We start from the raw sequence: 12,596 nt of genomic DNA on the forward strand, positions 1-12,596 counted from the left end.
TATATCCGTGTCGTATTAATAACTATCATGTTGAATTTCAAGGATTCACAATGAAAAATGTGAAGCATTGAATGGCCAATGTCTAATATTCTTTGGAACAGTAATAAAAAAAAAAATCTTGAATTTATATTATCCTACGATAATTTCGCTCATGTGGGTAGCAAGCAAATATCTGACCACCCTAAATACAAGTCAATACATTTATTCTTTACACTCCAAAACAAAGAATTTGCACGAGTCTTTTAAGGAAAAAAAATAGTAATGACACTTTGAACGATTTCTTAACGATAAATACAATATAGCGATAACTAGGTATTTGATAAATTATTTTCCTGACTGCAGAAATATTGAGAACTGAACCTTAGTTTTGATGCCGAGACAACTATTGAGAATCGAAGAGCACAAAGCTAAAAAGCAGACTACCTATTATAAATATTTATTTGATTAATCTTATTTGCAAGAATGAAAAGGTATTCTTAGTTCTGACCGTAAGACTCTTAATGAGGAAATTATCCTAGTGTAGCAGAAGCTTTCCCTAATTTTGGAGTCACCGTAATATTTTTCTGTCTCTGCTCTGAACGTAAAAAACTGAAACTTCCATTAATTAAAACTCATATTATGCACTGCTAGATAAACTTTAAGCACTAAACACGATTCAAGAACAAAAAAAAAATATTAACCGTCGTAGCCGGCCACGGAGCGATTATGAATACCAAACTAATTTATTTCGATTGTATCTCTGAGTATGTAGAAGAAAAAAACATGGTAAACTTACTGAACTTTTCACACTAAATCGAATCAACAACACCCCTTCACTAATAGAACTTAATAATAATAAACACCTCTTCCCCAACACACAAACAATGTTCTAGTTGGAAATTCTATATGTAGCTTAAGCATGGAAATTTTAATATAAATCTTTTTTTTTATGAGAAGATTTGTTAAACAAATACTTAGCTTTGATCCGTGTTTTGATGTTTCCGTACTCCTTCAAAATCTAGAAGTACGTCTTTCTCCGCTCGCCGGTAGGTGAAGTAGCCTGAGAAACTGTGATCCCTTATTTTGATGTGGCCGTCGCTTGAGGAAAGCCTTGCTGTGCATAGCTTTATTTAAAATCTTTAACCGAGTCTAAACTTAACTTGAAGAACTATAATTTTCCATAAATTTCCACTTGAAAATTTTTGCTGTCAGAAAAAACTTCGTCTAACTTCTACGAGCACCGCCTACCGAGTCCTTCACGTGAAAGAATATGCAGGGAATTTCATATTTTCTCGGTGTATTGATTAGTTTTTTAAATCGCAGTTTTTTTTTATATTCAAATTTCGATCTTAAATTTGGAATTCAGATTTGCAAGAATCAGACTTGAAAAGTAAAACTTTGATATTTTACTTTCACTTTTGAAAATTTTATATTTGAAATGGTTGACTAATTTTGAAGAGATTTTGGAAATATCAACTGATAAATTTTCATAGAGGGTAAAAAAGATGTCGTGCGTCGTTTTATAACAAAACAGAGGCTGTCTAAGAACTTTGATTTCCTGTATTTGTGTTCGATTGATTCAAAAATATACATGTTTTAAGTCAACAGTTTTTCTTTGCATTTACGATTAATGGTAAACTAATTCTTGATCTCTATGCTATTGCTTCAAAAACATTCAAAAGCAAAAGAATGTAAAATAAGGCATTAAAAAATGCTATTTTACCATTTGATCTTTTTGGATTGGATGCAATTTTTCCAATTCTCTTCTGGACCTTTGAAAATCCATATGCCAGGCCACAATCATCGCTTTAGCACAATTTTATAAACATTTTATTCAAAAATGTATATAAAATTTGCGCAATTAACTAGAGAGCCGCAGCTTTACATCAAAAGAGCCGCAGGTTGCCGACCTATGACTTACGAGTGTCATTTTGACACTCCAAAAATAAAATCTATTTAAGTCTTTTGAATTATTATGAACTTCATATAAATCTTTTATCAATAGAAACCTTGTAATGTCAGTAAAATATGTTTAGAACATTATATAAAGCTAAAGCTTCTAGTTTTCTCGCTATTCAGCATGAAACCGTGAAACCGTGAATTGTTGCACCTCACTAGAATGTAGATTAAATTTGCTTTCCAATGAATATACTATTGATTGTTCCAAGCATAGTAAAAGCACTGAAAATTCGGATACAACGTGACGGTGGACCACAAAAACAGATGAAATTTCAACTTATGAAAAAATCGCGCAATGTAGTCAACTTCGAAAAATTCCAGTGAATTCAATTTTTGTTGCATCAAAAATCTAAAAACAACAAAATGTAAAACAAAGGGTCTTTAAATAATAAAAATAAAATATAAAATATAATAAAAAAATGTCAGAATTAGAATAAAATTTGTAATAATATTTTTAAAAAAGCTCTACCACCGCTCAAACAGTTTTTACTAGCAATCTAATGAAAAGTAGGTTTTTCAGACCACTTTTTTGAAGTTTTTGTGATTATTTCATTAAAAAATTTTAAAAAAATATTTCTTCGCTTCATGATGTAGGCATTAACTTCAGATTTCATATGCATAAAGTAAAAATGTTTTGGACGTGTAATATATGAACCAGAATTTTGTGGAGGTAAATGTCCGTTCATATAAAAATATTTAATTTTTAAAATTGCGTCATGGTTATTCAATCATTGAAGCTGTACAAATATCGATTCCGTGGAAAAAAAATTTAAAAAAAAAATTCTTCTAGGTTGCCAAAAGGCCTCAATATTCCCTATTAAATCAAGTTTTTGATCAAAACTTGTATCGCATGTCGACAGTCATATCTGTTTCACCTAATATATGTCACTTCTCTCGTATTGACACATGTTCCCTTAGCTTTAGAATGGTTATAGTGTGAAGAAGAGTCAAAGCTCCTTTAATATCGTACTCTGATATTTCGTATCATACGTCAATCCTGGTTCTGGAATCCACTACTACAGCTTCGTGCAGTGTTAATATCGCTTGTTTCAAATTTGGCGTCACAGAAGCTCATTGTAGTCAGTTAAATAAAAATATATAAAATCAAGACTTTGTGTTCTGAATCTCCTGTATGGTTAAGCTATGATTCAGAGGTACTATTGTACCTATATTTACCTTCCACTTAGTGTGTGCATGTCCCTCTTTTGCCCGACTTCATTTTTTTTAAATGTATGTCAGAATTTACAAAGGAAGTTAAAAAAAGTCCTAATTTCCAATATTTTGATTGAAAAAGTTTCATTGCTTAAAAATCCCTATGTGGACAGACTAAATGCCAACTTTGCCATTATAAAATCGTTTATTTGCCCTCATTGTAGCATCCTGGTTAGAACATTTTCTGATCATTGTAAACTCAAATCTCCTGAATTTTGTAGTTGTGAATGAATAATGTATGATTCTTTTAGCTCATATATGCCTGTTTTTCGATTGCTAGAAAGCTTTTATGTACTCCCGGCTATCCTGATATAAGTGTATCTCATTCTAAGAATTTAAACTAAAATAACAATCTGTCATTTTTCACAAAACGTGGTTATAAGCTTCAATGCTACAAAATTCCTACGTGGATCGGCTTTATGCCCTAAATATTTATTTTTTTTCTAATCCTTTTATGGTTTTCAGGTTTCTCAGGTATATGATGAAATCTGTAAAAAAAAAGGCTAGGCACAATTTTCCCGTTTGTTTGGATAACGTGCCGCTATCAAGCCTACCCCATTTCTGATACCTGATACCTGATAGTAAAAGCACTGAAAATTCGGATACAACCTGACGGTGGACCACAAAAACAGATGAAATTTCAACTTATGAAAAAATCGCGCAATGTAGTCAACTTCGAAAAATTCCAGTGAATTCAATTTTTGTTGCATCAAAAATCTAAAAACAACAAAATGTAAAACAAAGGGTCTTTAAATAATAAAAATAAAATATAAAATATAAAATATAATAAAAAATGTCAGAATTAGAATAAAATTTCCTTAGGCATGTTTTTGCGGATTTTTTTTTCTTTCATGCTGAATAACGAAAAAACTAGAAGCTTTAGCTATATATAACGTTCTAAACATATTTTACTGACATCACAAGGTTTTAAGTGATATAAGCTTCATTCTAATCGGTTAGATATAAAAAGAGTTATGACGATTTTAGCATGGAGAATCAAATTGACACTCCTAGTGCTGATTAGGGTAATGAAATCTAATGCGGATGAGGGTTAAAAATCAAATATTTTATTTGAAAAGCCGAAGTAAAGTGGCAAAACAATGAGAACCATACCAATTATGACACTTTTATAGTTTTTTCAATTCATGTTATTTCACCAGATATGTCCCAGAAATGTTATAAAAAATCTTATATCAAAAATTAGTTTCTATAAACAGGTCATCTGTTCCATATCAAACTATTCTGTATAATTCAGTCTTGTTATGATGACATCAAAGGCCGAAAAAATGAAGGTATAATTCTATAGAAATTTTAATTGACGAGAACAAAACTGCAAATCATTTCGATATGCATAAATTAAAGATACTTTCATATTTGATGAAATTATGTTGTTATTCCTGATTCCTGATTGGGTATTGATTGAATAAATGTCAATGTTCTTCAAACTTCTGGGAAAGGTTCAACAGTTTGGAAAGAAGTTGAGTGAACACTACACACATTCGGAAATAAGTCAAGTAGAACAAAGATGTTTCATCCATCAATCCAAAGTTCGACCCACGAATTTGCCTATCCAACAAATTAGCACCAAACGAATTCGGGGTTTCGATTCCGGGAATTCCACCAGTTAAAAACAAATAAATGTTTAGGAGTAAGAAAAAATTTATTTACCCATTGGCGATGAGCCTCTCCTTCGGGACATGATGATCATCTTGCTGATTTGTAATGGCAGTATTAGATCATACACACAGGAAAAATAACCGGACTTTAATCCATCTACCGGTCAAAGCACTAAGCGTTAATCAAATCAACTATCTGTCAAGTGCAGAATCACTTGACCCACTGCAGGGGGCTACGATACGCGTTGTTGATCGCACCAAAGAGTGGTGGTAAATCACAGAACTAACGACACAGCAGCTTATTGACATATGATTGATTCCCGGCAAGGGCCTCAGACTTTTATAACCGGACGGACACCTGAGGAGGTTCCTTGTTTTGTTATCACTGGCACCAATGTTTATATCACTACCCGACTGTGGAGGGGAAGCTCCGAACCTAACCTAACCTCTGCCGGCGATAGTTCCGAAATCAGAACTCTACACCCGGGGATTGCCGCGCGTTACATCCGCTCGACCTGCCAGTTCAACTGAGAATACAAAGCGGCAGCCCGGTCGGTTTATTTGTAAATAAAAGTACGCGGGCTCATCACCACGACGCGTCGTCGTCGTCGGTCGGATTGGATTGAATCAGCAGCAGGCCTACCCAGCTTGATGGGATTGTTGTATAAACTTTGGCGACGCCTGTTGAGTTTGGGCCGGTAGGATCGTTTTTTTTTTTTTTGCGAAAAGAAGATAAACGGTCTAGGTGCTCTGCATGGTTTCAGACCCAAAGATGATAAAAAACAATGGTGTATTGGTGCAGATTGACACCGAATGTGTGAAGCACCCAAAAATTCTGATAGAATTTGTCGAAAAGAGGCACCTGCGAAAGCAATTGTCAGGAACTTTGGTTTAGGACTGTCACTTCTTGGAAGAATTAAAATGGAATGCAAAGGTGTTATTTCCAGATTGGTCCAATAGAAAATTCGAAGATAAAAAAGATGAAGAGTGCGTAATTGGCTTGACTTCCGCTCGAATGATGATGAATGCAAAGAAGTCTAAAAATGTAATTTATAATGTACAGCAGAGCTGACGGTGTCCAGATTTCGAACCTAATGACAGCCTTGCACTGACAGATAATAACTTCAACAAAAGAGTTTACGGAAATCGGCAATATGTTCGGAGGATTCGACAAACAAGCGTACCAGTCAATATGCTAAAGCGGATGCTAAAATAGTAGGTATATGTCGATCAAAAACGTGCTCGGAAGCTATACGACAAAGTTCGAGGAAATACAAAGAGATCCTGTTGAAGGGCGATAAGACGTATCTAAACCTAAACATGTATTTTTGGTTAGCCTTTGGAAGTGACATTGACGCTGGATAATTTTCCCAAATCAAGATGATTAAGGGCTGAAAACACGCTTCTTAGTGAATTTTGGTGGCCTTCTTTCAGCCAGATTGCTGATTAAAAACTTAACCACAATATTTTTCAGCAAACAATGTTTGTTGGGATGTGTCCCTTAGACGACTAATTATAATTATTTGGTGAGATCTGACCTTTTATACATTTTTTTGAACATTGAGTGAAGGCGAGAATGATTTAAATTATGTATCTAAAAATCCACATGAACCGTTTGGCAGGGAACCCAACGCTTTGTTCCTCCCCTTGTTCCTGTATCTATTGCAGTGATTTGTCGAATGATTGAATTTTTAATTTTTTGATTTTTTCCTGCCTTTTAATAGATTCATCAAATTTCAACCACATCTGAGAGGTACTGCTTTACCGACGAGGGCTTCTTCGACGAGACGCAAAGAACTTGGCACTACGGAGCCCCTCGGTCATCCCGGCAAGAGTTCGATCATGGCGATGAGGTTCTCCAGCCTGCATGCTCAGGCTAGTACTCTCCTTCATTTAGAACATTATTTTTGTGTGATAAATTTCTGCCCAACAGAACATCACTCGATTGTAATCTCCAAGCTGCGCTCGTTAGTACTTCAGTTTGTTCTTCTTCGCACCCTGAAAACATCATGACTTCTACTGGGCCCTTATCACCGGGACGCAACGCTTTGAGCCTAACGGAGACCCCTGTGCCCTTCGACTAAGCGCGACTGAGTTCGTATGTGGTGTAGGGGTTCTCCAGCCTATTTCACCAGGCAATTACCATCTTCTATTGGCTTCCCTATTCGTGATCTTCCCGTTCCAGTGTACAACGACCCAGTAGGCATAGCTGTAAACGTGATTATATCAACATCTACTACCAGAACGTCGGCGGCATCAATGCCTGTGGTGAAGAATGCTTGCCACCTCAAGTTCCTGTTACGACATCGTTGTTTTCGCCGAATCTTGGCTTAAGGACAGAACTCTTACCAGCCAGGTTTTCCGCTCGGACTGCACAGTAGTGCTCCGTTGTGATCGAGGCTCCCACAACAGCATGAAATCTACTGGAGGTGGTGTTTTTATCGCCTTTAAGTCTTGCCTATCAGTCGTGCCCATCGATGATGTGACATGGATTGACTTGGAAATGTTCTGGACACGTATCGACCTAGGCGAACGAAAGCTTTACATTGGTGCTGTGTATCTTCCCCTCGATCGTGCTAAAAATGCGACTTTTATTGAATCCTTTTCTCGGAGCCTTTCTGAAGTATGCTCAATCACTATGCCTGATGTCGACTTCATTATCATCGGAGACATCAATATGCCTGGATTAAAGTGGTGTTCCTCCCAAGGCAGCTTCTTGTTTGCTGACTCGAAAAGATCCTCGTTTACGTTGCTCTCCAACATCATCCTCGACGCTCTAAGCAAGGCGACTCTCAGGCAAATCAACAACATCGGTAATTAAAATGATCGTACGCTCGATCTCTGTTTCCTTAATGACGGGTTACTTTTGCAAACATTCGAGGAAACTCCTGAGTCCCTCACCACTTTGCTGCTTTGGCTCGATATTTCCGGAATTGTCGCCGTCACCGAAAAAACCGGCATCCTTCTTCCACGACTGGACACCATCAACTGGGAATCTGAACTGGATTCTTTGGATCCAAACGCTGCTGCTGTTAAGTTCTCTAACATTATCAACTACATTATCGATCGCCATGTGCCGAAACGCTCTGCAGTCTCAAATCTACAAGCCCCTTGGGCCACGAAAGAGTTGCGGCAAATGAAAACGCTGAAGAATAAAACGCCTAAGCGCTCTACGACCACAAACTTGCTGGCATTTACGTCTAAAGTGCAAGACAGTTTTGCTTCAGGATTCCAAACAGACGCCATCTACTCCGACCTGTACCATGAAATAGCTATTGCCAAACTCGCTCACATTGGTTTTTGTTGGTCTCTACTGGAATGGTTTCGCGGCTACCTGGTAAGTTGGAAACTCTTTGTTCGAACGGCAAAATCCTTCTTCAGCCAGTTTTTTGCCACATCTGGAATGCCTCAAGGGAGCCATCTAGGACCAATACTATTCTTGATTCATTTCAACGACGTGCTGTTGCTCCTCGATGGACCAAAACTAGCTTACGCAGATGACCTGAAATTATTTTATCCTATCGCCGGCCACGACGATGCCAAGTTCTTGCAGGACCAGTTCAACCCCTTCGCCTGACATCGGTGCGATGTCAATTATCTGCCTTTGAATTGTAGTAAATGTGCAGCTAATTCTCTTTCCCGTGAGTGGCTTCCATCAAAAGCCGTTACGCCTGCAAGTTTCGCGAAATTGAAAATTAAAGTGAATAAATCCGGGCATTTTTCGATGAATACGGGCAACCGGGCCGGGCTGGACTGTTCCCAAAATTTGAATTAAATATCCGGGCAAACCCGGATAAAACCGGGCAATCAGGCAACCTTAGAATAACCGTTAACACGATTTGTTAACATTTGGCAGTTTCGCCCTTTTGAAATGTTACGTTGTTCTGAAATGTTCTGTCAAAACCTACTTCTTGACAAGTGTCGTAATTTTACGAATCTCAATTCAGAGATTCACTTTAACACGTCTGTCGCTCGAAAGAATAGATCAATGACTCACTTTGTTTTGTTTGTTTGTCAAGTGCTGCCAAAATAGCAAATGTTGTCATAGAAATTTATTTTATTTTATTCATCTACAGTGTTGCCGACTACAACTATTATTTTATTTTATTCCTAATTAAATTTGATTTATATTCTTCATCTCATCCCTACATTCCTTTTCACCTCTATTCTCAATTAAAACTTTTCACATGTCAACATTTGTTTTTTTTTTTCTTTAGAGCAAAATTTCATTTACCAAATATCCTCCACCGGAAGGCAATATCTGCACAGCCTTAAATATCTGCATTTCTAACGGCCATTCCGTCTTATTTCCACCGGAAGGCCAAATCCAAACAATCAGCAGCAGCAGCCCTAAATATCTGCGCTTTTATCGGCAATTCCGTCTTATTTCTACCGGAAGGCCACATCCAAACAATCAGCAGCAGCTGCCTTAAATATCTGCGCTTCTATCGGCAATTCCGTCTTATTTCCACAGGAAGGCCAAATCAAAACAATCAGCAGCAGCAGCCTTAAATATCTGCGCTTTTATCGGCAATTTCGTCTTATTTCCACCGGAAGGCCAAATCCAAACAATCAGCAGCAGCAGCCTTAAATATCTGCGCTTCTAACGGCAATTCCGTTTTATTTCCACCGGAAGGCCAAATCAAAACAATCAGCAGCAGCAGCCTTAAATATCTGCGCTTTTATCGGCAATTCCGTCTTATTTCTACCGGAAGGCCAAATCCAAACAATCAGCAGCAGCAGCCTTAAATATCTGAGCATCTAACGGCCATTCCGTCTTATTTCCACCGGAAGGTCAAATCAAAACAATCAACAGCAGCAGCCTTAAATATCTGCGCTTTTATCGGCAATTCCGTCTTATTTCCACCGGAAGGCCACATCCAAACAATCAGCAGCAACAGCCTTAAATATCTGCGCTTCTAACGGCCATTCCGTCTTATTTCCACCGGAAGGTCAAATCAAAACAATCAACAGCAGCAGCCTTAAATATATACGCTTTTATCGGCAATTCCGTCTTATTTCCACCGGAAGGCCACATCCAAACAATCAGCAGCAGCAGCCTTAAATATCTGCGCTTCTAACGGCAATTACGTCTTATTTTCACCGGAAGGCTAAATCAAAACAATCAGCAGCAGCAGCCTTAAATATCTGCGCTTCTAACGGCCATTCCGTCTTAAAAAACGAACACACACATATAAGATCTCAGTGAAACTTCATGTTTTTTTTGAAGAGATCTAAATTCTACTTAAGACTAAAGCGTACATCTTTCAAGGATATAATGGCTAGCATCTTACAAATGCTAACACCACCAGCACCCAGAAAGAGTACTATGTATGCCGTGACCGAGACTCGATCTCATGACCTCTGGCTTAGAAAACTGAAACGCTATCCTCTAGGCCACTGTCGGCGGCTTTATTTCCACCGGAAGGTCAAATCAAAACAATCAACAGCAGCAGCCTTAAATATCTGCGCTTTTATCGGCAATTCCGTCTTATTTCCACCGGAAGGCCAAATCAAAACAATCAGCAGCAGCAGCCTTAAATATCTGCGCTTTTATCGGCAATTCCGTCTTATTTCCACCGGAAGGCCAAATCAAAACAATAAGCAGCAGCAGCCTTAAATATCTGCGCTTTTAACGGCAATTGCGTCTTATTTCCACCGGAAGGCCAAATCAAAACAATCAACAGCAGCAGCTTTAAATATCTGCGCTTTTATCGGCAATTCCGTCTTATTTACACCGGAAGGCCAAATCAAAACAATCAGCAGCAGCAGCCTTAAATATCTGCGCTTTTATCGGCAATTCCGTCTTATTTCCACCGGAAGGCCAAATCCAAACAATAAGCAGCAGCAGCCTTAAATATCTGCGCTTTTTACGGCAATTCCGTCTTATTTCCACCGGAAGGCCAAATCAAAACAATCAGCAGCAGCAGCCTTAAATATCTGCGCTTTTATCGGCAATCCCGTCTTATTTCCACCGGAAGGCCAAATCAAAACAATCAGCAGCAGCAGCCTTAAATATCTGCGCTATTTGTGCTTATTCTACCAACCACGCCATTGTCGTGATTTTACGAATCTCAATTCAGAGATTCACTTTAACACGTCTGTCACTCGCAAGAATAGATCAATGACTCACTTTGTTTTGTTTGTTTGTCAAGTGCTGCCAAAATAGCAAATGTTGTCATAGTGTTGCCAAATACAACTATTATTTTATTTTATTCCTAATTAAATTTGATTTATATTCTTCATCTCATCCCTACAACAAGGTTCCTAGATACACTAGGTTCTCCGACTTTCACAGTAAGTAGGCGAGGAGTGAGCGGGGCTCTCAATGAGTTTGTTTATTTTTTGCTCAGCTTTTCTGGGGTTTGTTGGTAAACAAACTTCATGAGTTCCGTATAGTTGCATAGCCTACATAGCCAAAATGGCTGAATCGGGAATTCGTTATTCGGGAACACCTCCTGAATTTCTACCCACCTTGCTTCTTGAAATACATAGCATTTCGAAAACTTCTTGACAGATTGTCATAAACCTCTAGAGTAAACTTTACAAAGGGGAAATTAAAATACAGACCCCGTTCGATTTTGGCAACACGCCCGTACATTTAGTGTTGCCAAAATCGAACGGTGTTTTTTCTCAACTTTTTTTTCAGTTATTTTTACAAAATTATTAGTATATCAAAAGTTATCAAAAACGTTATTTTTAGTCAATTTCCGACCATTTGTAGCCATTTTTTTTTTTCTTACGTTTTTGATGCATTTTGCACTTTTCTTGTTTTATTTATAATGTTTGTTTTTATTTGTCATTTTTGCTGTTTTTGTCATTTTTCATCATTTTTTAGTTGTTTTTTGTCATTTTCATCCTTTTGTTTGAATTTATTTTTTAACTTTTTGAATTTTTCATCTTTTTATCATTTTTGGGTACTTTATCGAATGTTGCCAAAACGAACGGGGTCTGTATCTTTAATTTTTTTCCGGGATTTTAAGCCCAACGGATTTATTCATCCCAATGTAGTTTCAAATGATCAATGCTGAAGAACTTTCTACAATGTTATTCCTGGAGTCTTTCAATAGTTTTCAATCAATAGATACAGTTTTGAGTCTTTTTTCTAAAACTAATTTGTTTGTTCTATATCTACAGCTTTGTTGAACACATAAAAAGTAATTGTTTTTTTGTGATTTTAGTTATGGACTCCAGAAGACTGGTCGTTTAGTTAAATCAATTTGTTCTTACTACTTTTCATTCATCATCGTTAAGTTATATAAACAGTCTTCAACATCTGGCGGAAAATGCCAGATGTAGATTTTCTAAACAGTACTTACAATAATTCAATGGAATTTCGTTACTCAGTGGGATTTGATGTTTCTATTCATTAGATGATCATTCCAATAGATTGAATTCCAAATCTTTGCTTTGAGGTCAAAAATGTAGTTCTATGGATTGTCTTTCGAAGACAAACCTGGTGAAGGGATGAATCATCCGCGAGGATGAAAATCTCGGAAAAAAGAAAAAACAAAATCGAAAACATACACTTCATTTATCAGAAGTATGACAAGTTTTTAACAAGTTTTTAGTAGATTAATGAAACTTTATAGGTAAAAAGCCTTAATAAACAAACCTATAATAAAAAAAAGTCTTTATTCTGTTTTGCAACTTTTATTATCAATATAAATAATAGCCTGATTTAATATTTATGCTTCAATTTTCAAATAGAATCAAAACTCTTAATTTTGGATTTAAATTTAGACCTCAAAGATTATCTCCCACAAATAAAAAAAATGTAAAAATGTAATTATACCACAAATGATTACTTAATTTTAACCATATTGGGGA

At 36.8% G+C, this 12,596-nt stretch overlaps 1 protein-coding gene across 2 annotated transcripts in view; it reads right to left on the reverse strand.

Moving 5' to 3' along the window:
- Positions 1-12,596, reverse strand: part of LOC129745579 (beta-glucuronidase) — a 92,374-nt gene that overhangs the window by 78,242 nt on the left and 1,536 nt on the right. The window contains exon 1 of one of the 2 annotated variants that reach the window (XM_055738731.1): positions 4,819-5,311. The exons of the other annotated variant lie outside the window; for it this stretch is intronic. Within the exon in view, the coding sequence (XP_055594706.1) occupies positions 4,819-4,858 (40 nt within the window). The 5' untranslated portion in view covers positions 4,859-5,311. Of the gene's footprint in view, positions 1-4,818; positions 5,312-12,596 lie in introns of those variants that run through there. 2 annotated transcript variants of the gene reach the window in all.

This window comes from Uranotaenia lowii, chromosome 2, assembly GCF_029784155.1.
Source record: "Uranotaenia lowii strain MFRU-FL chromosome 2, ASM2978415v1, whole genome shotgun sequence".
Classification (NCBI taxonomy): Eukaryota; Metazoa; Arthropoda; class Insecta; order Diptera; family Culicidae; genus Uranotaenia; species Uranotaenia lowii.